Raw genomic sequence first — 12642 nt, forward strand, 5'->3', positions numbered from 1 at the left:
AGGGGGTGAGGGTGCGGGGCTGGGGGTGAAGACTTGTTCACCTGCTGCCCGCGCCACCGCGGGCCGCGTCGTTGAGCCCGGCAGCGCCGACGAGTTTCTGGCCCCCAGCCCCGGTCCGTCTCGCGTCCCCTCGGGGTCTGCGCTCTTAGATTCCTCTCTGAGGTTCGCGGGTCTGTTCTCCCGCCTGCCCTGCCGCCGGGTCACCGCCCCCCCGGCCCGGGCACCCTGCCCCTAGCTGGTCCCTGGCCGCGCCCCCCTTGGCCGCACTGTTGCCTCCGATCCCGGCTCGGCGGCGGATCTGGGCGCGCGGACCGGGGGGCCGCAAGGAAGACCGGAGGGAGGGGTGCCCTCCGCGCGCGCCCCGCCTCCCCACGCCCCAGCCCGCACCTCCCCACCTTGCGCGCCCAGCCCGGGCTCCGCTTTCCTTCCGGGGAAAGAGAAAAGGTCCCGGCTCCGCCACCGCCTCTTAAAGGGGCAGCGCCGCCCCTCCCTCCTCATCCTCCCTAACCAGGCTCCGCCTTCTCCCCCAAACACCTGTCGAGAGCCCCCCAAGGCTTGGATTTCCCTTCCCCGCCCCTTGCTTCTCCCAAGAAGCGTCACCTCCCCAGCAAGATGGATTGGACGGGCGGGGCCGGGGGTGGGATTTGTCCGGCAGCTTTGCTCCGGTTGCCACTGCTGCGCGAACGGCGGTTCCAGGCGCGGCCACCTCTGCGGGCCCGGCGGGAGAGACCCGGCGTTGGCGGACCTGGGTGGGAACCGACGTCCGCGCGCCGCTGGCTGGAATGCCCGACTCGCCTCCGCGGCGCTGTGAGTCCCGGAGTGGCGGCTGGCGGTCTCTGGGCGTTCTCCCTCGCACCCAGGCCCTTCGCTGTCCTTGTCGAGATTTACTTCTCTTGCCTACCCGCCCTCGCCCACCCTGACCCGGGCTGGGAGTGGTCCCTGAGCAAAGCCAGACAGATGTTTAGCAGTGGTAATAACCAAGCATTGCTAATTGTAATAAGCAACAAAACAGCAGGTGCTCCAAAGGGCTGAGCCTCCTGGTATCCCTTATAAGCTCTTCGGGGTGGAAATGAGTCGTCCCTTCTTAGAACGCACTGTGTGGCCGGGATGCTGGGCCCAGCCGGTACACACATCTCCTCCACTCCTGCCTTCGGGGCCCAGCCCAGCGGAATCCCAAACGTCTCCTCCTCCCACTGAGGGGGCTCAGACTGAGTGTTTGGAGACTGGGCAGGGACAGAGCCCCCCTAGGTGTGCGGTGGGTGGCGCCAGGTGGAGGTAGGTGGGCGGGGCCCAAAGGTCTGGTCATCCTCAGAAGGATCTAACCGAAAGGGAACTTGAGCAGGTCACTGTCTACTTTCTTGAATCTGACTCAGATTTCTCATATTGAAGCACAGACGCACTTCCGCTGAACGTTTCTTTTCTCCAGGCAAAAGGAACGTTCTTATTTTGGCCCAGAAATCCGCACCTCAGCACTGGCGCTTTTGAAATTTGATTTAGAGGCCCTATCTCAGAGTTTCTAATAATAAGAAAACTATGTTGTAAGCACTCATGCAGCAAGAACTATGCTAAGGGCTTTACAAAGATTATTAGACTAAAGCTTCACATCAACCTTGGAAGATGATCTGTTTTAAGATGAGGAAACCGAGGCTCAGAGAGGTTAAGAAACTTGGTGAGGACCACACAGCTCAGATTTTTATCCTGTATTATCTGGCCTCAGAGTCCTTGACCACTTGTGCTAATCAGTAACATTTGTACAATACTTGGAACTGGTCTAGGTTTGGGGGGGAGCCTGAAATGTGTGTAATTTGGAGACCTCTTTAAGGAAAGGAATAAGGAGCTAGGAGTGCAAAATTAGATTCAGAGGCTGGAAAGGGGACTTGAACATTACAGTTTATGAATCATTCCACGTGCAGACTCTTATTTCATCCTCCTGGCCTCTCTGTGACGTCAGGATTATCGTCCTCATTTGACTTAGGAGGGAACCTGGACATCCAAGATCACCCAGCTCATTCGAGTCGGGGCCAGGACCGGAAGCTCCCGGCGACATCTATGTCTTTAAGAGACAGGTACCAGGCAGACGTTGGTCAGCCAGCCAGAGACATCTGAATGAAAGCAGCTGCAGTAACAGCGTTCTCTGTGGTGTTCTGCGAGACGACATTCATCCCTGTATGCCCTTAGGACAGCATCTGTTCCAGAGCTGTCCCAGCCACCCAGAGCCACCCAGCCTCTCCTCCTGGCCTGGGTGGAAGTTGACCAGTTACCTTGTTCTCCTTCGGGCTGGGGTCCTCCACCATGTTCCTGGCATCCAGGGTCAGGAGAGTAGGGGCCAGGGTGGCTGCTAAGTGTCGGTGGGGGTCCCACCTGAAACAGCTTTGAGAGTCCTGTGATGACAGATGGGCTCTGTGCCAGGCGTTATCTCTTTGGCCATCCCAAACAGGAATGACCAGCATGTCCGATCCCAGGGCTGAGAGCAGGAAAGGGATGAGGGGTGGTTTTTCCACTCCAGGGGAGTATCCTGAGGGAATGTGGGCGTGAGAGCAGGGCGCCTGGTAGCAGGGGCAGGGGAGGGCTCGAGCTAAGGAATGTGGGGGAGTGTCAGAGAGACCTGGGGGAGATCGAGCAGGGATGGAGGGAGACTGGAAGTGGGCACTGGAAGGGTCTCTGGGCTAGAGAGATGCAGAAGGGGAAACGGTAAGTGCATGACAAAGTTCTGAAGCCACCTGGTTCCAGCGACATATCATCCATGGCTTCATCTCATCCATCGGTTGATTTGAGCATGTCAGCTCTTCTCTGTGGAGAAGGAGCCCTGGCTATAAAGGTAGACAGAGAGAAGCAAGGATGCATGAATAACATGCATCAAGAGGAACCAGAGTCCTTTTTTAAACATTTTAAAAAATGTTTATCTGGGGCATCTGGGTGGCTCGGTCGGTTAAGCGTCCGACTTCGGCTCAGGTCATGATCTCACAGTTGGTGAGTTCGACCCTTGCATCAGGTTCTGTGTTGACAGCTCCGAGCCCGGAGCCTGCTGAGTTTTGTGCCTCCCTCTCTCTCTGCCCCTCCCCTGCTCGTTCTCTATCTCTCTCTAAAAAAAAAAAAAAAAAGTTTATTTATTTTTGACAGAGAGAGTAAGCAGGGGACGGGCAGAGAGAGAGGGAGACAGAGGATCGGAAGTAGGCTCTGTGCTGACAGCAGAGAGCTCGGTGCGGGGCTCAAACTCACAGTGAGATCGCGACCCGAGCCGAAGTCGGATGCTTAACCGAGTGAGCCACCCAGGCGCCCCTCGGAGTCCCATTTTTTGATGTTTGACTGCTGATGGCTTGTAAGCACCCTCCCTTCTTCTTCTCCTTTGCCCCACACCTGGACGAGCTTATAACAAAACTTGCGGGCTGTGTTCCCTCCTTTGACATCCATGGGGGATTCGAACCCTATAAATCCTGTCCAGCGCAAATGTTCACTTTGATCTCAGTCCCTAACCACAAGAAGGCAATCTCTTTTCCTTGTTCGCTCTCACTGGTTCAGACCTTGCTCCGCACACCAGCCCTGCCCTCCCCGGAGACCTCAATTATGTAAATAATAAACCTTTTCATGCACTCCTGGCGTGTGTGTGGCGTCATCAGACTTGACATCAAGCAATACCTTGGGTGGGGTCCGTCTGCCTCTGCGGGGGAGCCTGACAGCAAGCCAGCTATGGGCTCTGCTGTAGAGGCAGGGAGGCTTCTTGGAGGAGGAGTATCTGGACAAGGGAGCAAAGGACTAGGAAGACAGAGCCTCGGGAGAGAAGAGGGCAAAAGAGCTGGTTCGCGGTGAAATGTCCCCCGTTGCAACAATGACAGAGTCAAGATTCTATAAAGGCGCCTCGGTTTATTTAGTGCTTCCTGGGTTTGCACTATCCTTCCTCTGAGTTGAGTGCACGCTCTCTTCGGCCCTCTCACCTTGGGCAAGTTACTGTCCTCTGAGCCTCGATTTCCCCATCCGTGCAACGAAAGGGCTGGAGGAGATCTCTCATTATTCACTAGCTGGTGTCCCATGTGTGCTAAGGCTCCTAATATTTGTTGAACTAAGTGGACCAGATCTCTGCTATTGAATTAAGACTCAGGTCTCTATCTCTGATCTGAGTTGAAAATGCAAATTACTGAGGAGGGAGGGAGGAGCGATGAAGCATGAATGGGTTTATCAGATTTCCTTTCTCCCGTGACCTAGATACCGGCAGGCGCCTGGTCCCTGGCTCAGAATCTGTCAGCCTCAAAGATTAATTGACAACCTACGACGGACCGGCACAGAGCTGGGACCCACCAGGGGTGTCAAAGAGGGACCAGAGCATCTTCCGGGGAGGCTGAGCTTTCACCTTGACCCCACATTCATCGAGCTCTCAAGTGTAAACAGCCTAAACCTGCACCACTTTGTATTTTAGGGTTGGGGGGGGGAAAACGGGAGGAGGCAATGGGGGTGCCACACAGTCACTCTAGAATCTTCCAGGCCTTACAATGACTTCTAGTCTGGGCTTGCAGTGTGATTATAGAAACCCGACTCACAGGTTTGTTGGAAAATAGTAGAGCCGAGGCCCAGAAGTGGCCCACTCCATGGCCACTGTGCTCCCTGTGGATTTCACTTGAATTTCCAGTACCTGTGACGGCCCCTCACACGCGGTAGCACATCTTCAGCTAAATTCAGTTGGCCCCGTACTCTTTATGGCCATAAATCAGAGAACACGGTAGAGGTGAGCGAGAGGCCAGCTTGGTCTCATAAATACCCTCTTGCTCCCGTCCCCTCCCCCACCCCGGGATCCTGTTGGGACAAACGTCTTGGCTCAGTGGGTTGAAAAGGAAAGTCAGAAGTCTGAGACATGAATTGCTGTGCCCACTGACTCACTTCCTCCTCCCCACCCACTGCAGACCCAGCTGGGCCCTGAGTAACACAGGTTGTAGCCTTCTCCCTGCCCTTGCTCCTGGCCCAGGCACTCCCCCCGCCANGGGGAACAAACTCTGTTCTCAGCCCCCTCCCCCCGCCTCTCCTGAGTCTGATGTGCAAGGCAGGGCACCCTTCTGGAGTTTGATCTGGGAGGTAGCAGAAATTCCCCTCCTCGTAACGACCCTCTCCTTTCCTGCCAGGATCACAGAAATTCTCACCATTAGGCAACCTTCGTGTGGCCTAAGGCCTTGTCTCCGGAACGTTCCTATTAAAAGGCAGGGAGCTCTACCTGGCGGGTAGCACGTGGGCGCGCTTGCAGGGACAAGACAGGGTGTTACAGCATCTCCTGCAGAGCTCAGGGCCCTGGGGTATAAATGATTCAGGCAGCATGAAGGTAGGGGGAGGGAGGGAAGAGGCCAGGGCTGGGACAGAGAGTGATTTAATGGGGGTGGGGGGTGGGCAGGGGTTCTAGACAGGCCCCTGGCACTGCCCTCCCTGGTTCACTGTTAGCACGATGGGGCTATGAAGAAGGGACTTCACTCTCCCGCCCCAGAGTCCTGGGCTTTTCCCTCTGGAGGTCCCTTCCCTGCCTTGTCCTGGGGTCCGCGGATGGGAAGAAGAGCCGTAAGGGGCTTGGGGGACGTCAAGGCCACTGGGAGGCAGCAGAACTGCTCTGGGCAGCACTCCTGACCGTGCTCGGAGGCCGAATGTGGGCGCAACCTACCTGGACTGCTGAGTGCCGAAGGAGATGGAACTCAGGGGTGCAGGGCGAGGGGTGGGGGGGACAACCAGATGCACAGGAAGACAAGGGCCCAGCGAGGGGGCATGGGCAGGGCAGAAGGCAGCAGTCACAGAGGCTGCGAGGGGCACGCTGGGGAAAGCCTTCAGCTTGCCGGCCTTGGAGCTGAAGGCAACGGCTGGGTCCACACCCGGGAGTGAGCAAGCAGAGAACCTTTGTGGATTCAGAAGACCCACCTGCGGCTGATGTGGCACCCGCCCTCCTGCGGAGAGGGACGTGGACAAGAGAGACATGTGGGTGAGGGCGGATCTGTGGGACCTCTAGGGCCTCCTTAGGGGGAGGTCTGTCCAGCAATCTGTCACAGGCCCGGGACAGGGGTGGAGATAAACAAGGAGGCCAGAGCGCAGGAGGGCCGCCCAACGTGGTGCGCTCCAAACCTTCCGAAGATCCTAGAACCCTTTCCCCAGGAGCAAGCACTAGCCTCAGCCTGGATGTCAACCAGGCTGTGACAGCCTGGTTCCTTGGGGTCAGGCTTGGCCCCCAACAAGCCCTCCCTGCCCCCCCGAGATCATCCCCAGTGCCTCTCCTCACCTGCACCCTGCACTCCAGGCCCGCAGCTCTGTCCTTTCTTCCTTCTAGCCTCCTTCTTGTTCTCATCTCTTGGTGACCCGGTCACAACCCCCGGGGCCCCCGCTTCATTCATGCCCTGCCTACCTTCTTCTCTGCCCCCACAGACGCCCTCAGACTTTAGAACGCTGCCCACCTGTCCTCGCTGCCAGTGTGCCAGGCTGTGGAGCCCCTACCCCAATGCCCACCAGCCTCTAACTCACCCTTGGTCATCTCTGAGCATCATTTCTTTGCAAAGAGGTGATGGTCATGCCCAACTCTGGGGATAGTTGGGAGATTAACTGAGCTCATACCTGGAAAGCACCTGTCAGGGGGCCACACACTGTGCCCTTCTCTTCCTGCAGACAATCGTTACCTGGCTCCAGGGCCTTACTGCTCTGACCCTATTCAAAACTAACCCTAGCTCAGCTTGGGGCTTGAGGTCCTCTGTGACCACCTGCTTTCCTTTGCACCTTGGTCCTTGCACCCCACACTCCCATCCTTTCCCCCATGGCTCCAGCCCGGGGGGAGATCATCCCCCAAAGCCTGCTCCCCCCACCTTTTCTCAAGACCCTTGCCCATGGTGTTCCCTCCACCTGTGAGCAACATTCCAGCATCTTCCATTGACAGCTCCCCTTCCATCAAGGCTAATTGAGGTCCGCCATCTTCCCAGCTCCCTGGGCCCCAGCCCATGCTTTCTGCTCTGGCATAACCCTGTTTTCCCCTCGGATAGAGCACTTGTCACACTGGGCCATGTGTCACTGATTAGCTGGGGCAAAGTTGCTTAAAAGCTGTCTGTGACTCAGTCTCTCTGTCTGCACACTGGAGCTAATAACTGCACTCTAGCCCGAGAGTTGTTGTGGAGAGTTAAGTAAGAACTTGCACAGCGCCCGCCACATAGTAAAGAGGCCAATGCATGTTATTTTTTATTGAGATGGTGGTGAGGGTGACAGTGGCCGTCTGTCTCCTGACAGCTCTGACTCTCAGAAAAGGCGAGCTCAGACTCTCTGTCTCTCCACCCTGCCAATAGCTCCCACTACACTGTTCTGCTTGGAGTGGAGGTCAAGGATAGGCATCACATTGAATCTCCCCTGGTCCGTCAAACAACTCACGGTGCTTCTTTGTGGGTTCCCCTCGGCTCCATTCACTGTGACGCATGGACATTTCTGTGTCTGGGAAATGGACCCCTCCCAAGCGCTACTGGAGGTATCAGCCCCCGGAGCCCCCCCTCCGCCCTCAGAGGAGCCTGGCTGGCCTTCCCTGGGGCTCAGAGTGGGGCTCCAACACAGAGATGGGGACCAGGGGAGAGTGGGCATCCTGGAATTGATGGGGAGAGCTGGGCGAGAAAAGGGATAACAGTTTTCACCGGGAGTCTCACCGTGCCACGCCCTTTATGCAAATCGCGACCTTTATTTCTCACGAGGAGCCTGTGAGGTCAGTCCTATTATCTCTTTTTCCAGAAGGAAACAAAGGCCCAGACTGACGAAGTGACATGGCCACGGTCACACCACTACCGAGGGGAGCGGGATCCGAATCCTGCTCTGCCGGGCTCTGAGGGGAGGGCGGGGCCGAGGGTGGTGGGAGAATTCCAGCCTCAGGCCGGCTACGCAGGCATCCAGGGAGGCTGTGGGCGGGGCGGAAACAGCCACCAGAAGCCAGGGGCACGCGGCAAACAAGGGTGCCAGGAAATGAGCCGGACCCAGGGTCCTTCCTCCCGGCCCCGCCCTGTGCCCCCGGCCAACTGCCGCCTCCCATTGCCGCTGCTCCCTGCAATAGAGCTGAGAAGGCTGAGCCGGAGCCCAGGGATGGCCCTGCAAAGTGGGGGGGGGAGGGGTGCGGTGGGGAAAGAATCCGAAGGGTCTTGAAGCCCAGGAGAAGCCCCGCCAGGCCTAAGCTCCCCTGTTCCCTGGGAGGAGAGGCAGAGCAGAATCCCAGGGGTCTCGTCCATTTGGCCTCGGAGCTCAGACTGGGGCGTCGCACAGAGAAGGCGCTCAATAAATGCGCGTCGAAAGGAGGTACAGCAGGTGTGCTGTCAAAACCGCGAGACTGGAGGTGAAGAAACGGATCCCGATATGGTTTTTGCCTCCGCCTCGTTGCCCCGGCCGAGTCTCCGAACCTCCCTACCCATCCGTTCCCTGTCCCAGAATGTGTGCACCATCGCTTGGGTCCCTCCCAGCTCTGACAATGCAGTTCCATGAATTCTTTTACTCTCTTGCTAATTTGTCATCTCAGCAAAATACGTAGTAGAGCTTGGTGAATATATTTTGGTCCTAAGGAGGCGGTGGGGAGCGGAGGTAATCGGCAAAGCTTGTGGGAGGATAGTGATTGGTTAAGAGCAGGGAGGAACTCTGGAGTCCGATGGCCTGGGTTCAAATTCTCCCTCCATGACCTAACTGAGTAACCTTGGGCAGGTTACTTACTCACCGTGAACTTGGACTTCCTCATCTGGAAGATGGAAATGATAGGACATATACTTCATAGGGTTCTTGTAAAAATTAAATGGGATACTACAAATAAATTGCTTAGGGAGATGGTATGCAGCAAGTGCCCAATAAGTCTTAGCTCTTTCTATTCCTTAGAAGGTGAGTAAAGTCCAGCAGACAAAGGGGGCTGGTGTGTGTGTGTGCAGGGGTAGGGGTGGGAGAAGCATCAGAATAGCGTGTAAGTTGGGCACAAATAGTAAGAGGCTTTGGGCAGGCTAAAAACTTGGATCTCATCTCATAGGTGGCATCTCCCAACTGGTGCTCCCCAGAGTTCTATGAGCCGCCACTGGATGTTTTATAAATATTTCAGGGCCCTGGGTGGCTCAGTTGGTTAGGCGTCTGGTTCAGGTCGCAATCTCGTGGTGCACGAGTTCAAGCCCCGCATCAGGCTCTGTGCTGACAGCTCAGAGCCTGGAGCCTGCTTCGGATTCGATTCTGTGTCTCCCTCTCTCTCTCTGCCCTCCCCTGCTCGCCTTCTGTCTGCCTCTCTCTCAAAAATAAACACTTAAAAAAAAAACCCACAACGAGATCACTTTATACGCTTGAGGGTGGCTCGAACCAGAGTCAAGTGAATGTTGGTGAAGACGCAGAGAATTTGGAGCCCTCACACATTGCTGGTGGGAATGGTAAATGATGTGATTGCTTCAAAAAATAGTCTGGCATTTCCTCAACGAGCTAAATATAGGCTTACCATTTGGCCCAGCAATTCCACTCCCTGGTATATACCCAGGAGACATGAACACGTACATCTACATGAAGGCTTGTATGCGAATGTTCATGGCAGCGGTATTCATAATAGCCCCAAAGTAAAACTCACCCAAATGTCCATCAACTGATGAACAAACAAAATGTATCACATCCACACAAGGGACTATTATTGGGACATTAAAAAGGAATGAAGTGTTGATACACATTACAGTATGATTGAACCCTGAAGACATTTTGCTGAGTGAAAGAAGCAAGTCATGAAAAGCTGTGTGATTCCATTTATACGAGATGTCCAGAACATGCAAATGTAGAAACAGAGAGTGCATTAGTAGGTGCCCAGGGTAGAGAGAGGGAGGAATGGTGGGCAGGTTAGGGATGATGGCTAAAGGGCATGTATGGCGTTTCTTTTTGGGGTGATGAAAATGTTCCAAAATTGATTATCATGAGGGTCGCACGACCGGGCATATTCTAAAAACCACTGAATTATAAGCTTTGGGCGAGTTGTATGATACATCAATTCTATCTCAGTAAATGGTAAAAGAAGAAACACAAAGCAGAGTGTGAATCTAACATCATATTCGCTTGGGACATTCTGGGTCTGGGAGGGGATTTTTTTGAATGTTTGTTTGCTTATTTATTTAGTTAGTTCATTCATTCATTAGTTTTGGGAATTCTCTGAGCTAACATGCATTGGCAAGCTTGGACTCTTGAATATTCCAGCATTTCCCAAAACGATGGCCACAGTTTGACCACAGAACCACTTCCAGAGTAACTTCCCTTGGCTTTTCCCAAAACACTTTTCACAGAACGCAGTGTGGCAAGTTTGGCCATAAGCAACGGGGAGCCACTGAAGGTTCAAGCAGGGGGAGGGTCTGTCTAGAGCTGGGCTTAGAAGGAGAACNATACACAGGGGCGCCTGGGCGGCTCAGTCGGTTAAGCATCCGACTTCGGCTTAGGTCATGATCTCATGGTTCGTGGGTTCGAGCCCCGCGTCGGGCTCTGTGCTGAGGAATAGCTCAGAGCCTGGAGCCTGTTTCGGATTCTGTGTCTCCCTCTCTCTCTGACCCTACCCTGCTCACGCTGTCTCTATCTCTATCCCAAAAATAAATTAAACATTAAAAACAAAAAGAAGATACACAAATGGCCAACGAGCACTGAAGAAGGTGGTCAACATTGTTCGTCATCAGGGAAAAGCAAATCAAAACCACAATGAGATACCACTTCACACCTGCTAGGTGTGCAGGCTGGGTGGCAGGGGTCCGAACAGCGGCCTTCATTGTGGAAGGGGTGGGGGAAACCTTCCCCCTCACCTCTCTTTGGCTCCTGGAAAGGGTGCTTCCTTCCTCGCTGGGCTCCCCCGCCCAAGCCCTAGGAATTCCCGGAGCCTCCCTGACCCAGACAGGAGCTCCCAGCTGTGCTTGCGTCCCTCTTCCTGGAAGGGGGATGGGCACCAGCCTGGCAAGGCTGGTCGGGCAGAAGACACCAGACCTAAAGACTCACGAGAGCCGGGAGGTGGAGAACAATAGTGAGTAGAGAAGATTGATCTGATCGGAGCCAGGCAGGTGCAGTCAGCCTCAGAGCACATTATTCTCCCCCAGGCCGTGAGAAGCACGCCCAGAGCTCGGGGCTGAGAGAACTTGGAGAACTTGGCCTTTAAGTCTTAAAAGCCTCAGTCAGCATGGACCACACGTGTCATGTCCTTAGTCTATACTCCATCCTGTGCTAAGTGCCCCGCACACATCATCTCATCTGAGCCTTATAGCAATCCTATGAAGCAGGTACTATTAGTACCCTCATTTTACAGATGGGGAAATGGAGCTTCTAGAGCATTGCGATAACTTGCCTGATATTACGCAACGAGACGGGGGGCCCAGGCAGGCTCATGAAATGAGGTTAGATATGGCGCTGGAGGCACGGGAGCAAGATTGGAAAAGTGCACGTGGCACTTCTTCTTCTTCCCAGCCCTGACTCCAGCTTTCCTGTCCCGCAGCCCAGCCCAGAGCAACACTACATCCACTTCTGAGGCCCTAGGTGTGGGGGCAGGGAGCACCCGAGACCCCTTAGCCGTTCACCTGCAGCAGGTACATTCTCGGCTGCCTGGCGTGGGAGTTGTCCAGAGATGTCCCCAGAGGCCCCAGGAGGGTGGAAAGGTCAGGGAAGGTTGAGAGCTGTGTGTCCCCTCCCCCCAGGTTCCTGCTCCCAGTGGGGCGGGGAAGGGGACCCCCACGGAGTTTCAGGGCATCCTCTTATCATTCAGCCCTTCTAGCCAGGGTGACAGCGGGCAGACAGACAGCTCTCCAGAAAGAGACACGGTAGAGCAGGGCGAGGACCAAAGTTTATTTTCCAAAGGCCAGACGGGATTCATTGCCATCCCAACCCTGAGTCAAGGGCTCCCAGAACGGACGCCCATCGGCAAAGGATTCTGTGCCCGAGAGAGCTTGAAAAGGCTTGGGGTTTCCCGGCCGGAGCAGACTCTGGTGAGCACCGAGGCAGGGCGATGGCTGCAGTGGTACCGCCGCGGGTGACGCAGAAGATGGCCTTCCTGTCAGTGGCCAGACCCGCCTGAGGGCCTAGCAGATCCTTGATGCTGATCCGAGGCAGAGGGATGGACACGGCGGCCTCCGGCTCCTGCAAGCCTTCTGCGGCTGCAGGAAAAGAGGCGGCTGTGTGCGGAGGGGCGGGTACCGTTCACTCCCCAAATATTTACGGACAGTGTTCTTAGTGCTGGGCCCAGAGCCAAGGCTCCTGGGTCAGGTCCTGGCCGCGTCCATTCCTCTGGTCTCACGCGGGCCCGCAGCCCCTGGACACAGGGAGGGGAAGCGGGGGACTCAGGGGCCTGGCTCACCCTGCGTGGGGGATGGGACGTGTACTAGAACAGTAGCTGCTCGCCGCTTCTCCCTCCCACAGCCCACCCTCCGGCAGGAATCTGGCTGCCTCCCAGAAGGTTCGGGCCTGCTCTCAGAGGAGAGGCTGGGAAACCGGGGGCAGGAAGGGGGCCTCTCGGGGCTCCCAGGATGGGGGTGGGAGCAGTCTCTTTGGTCTCTCTGGCTTACATGATCCAGGCCCCCCAAGAGCAGGGGGGCCCCCCACCCAGGGCCAGGCTGGGTCAGATAAGCTGCTGCCTGCCTTCCATCCTGGGCGGGAGGCAGCCCCCGGAGGCAGAGCGGACAGGAAAAAATAATCAAGGAGCTTGCCAGG

At 55.8% G+C, this 12642-nt stretch overlaps 1 protein-coding gene across 1 annotated transcript in view; it reads right to left on the reverse strand.

The window, feature by feature from the left end:
• Positions 1–2066, reverse strand: part of ITGA3 (integrin subunit alpha 3) — a 33007-nt gene extending 30941 nt beyond the window's left edge. Inside the window, exon 1 of the mRNA XM_077776862.1 lies at positions 324–2066. Coding sequence (XP_077632988.1) covers positions 324–498 — 175 coding nt within the window. The 5' untranslated portion in view covers positions 499–2066. The remainder of the gene's footprint in view (positions 1–323) is intronic.
• Positions 2067–12642: the final 10576 nt, after the last annotated feature.

The sequence above is a fragment of the Crocuta crocuta genome, unplaced genomic scaffold (assembly GCF_008692635.1).
Source record: "Crocuta crocuta isolate KB4526 unplaced genomic scaffold, BGI_CrCroc_1.0 scaffold352, whole genome shotgun sequence".
In the NCBI taxonomy this organism is placed as follows: Eukaryota; Metazoa; Chordata; class Mammalia; order Carnivora; family Hyaenidae; genus Crocuta; species Crocuta crocuta.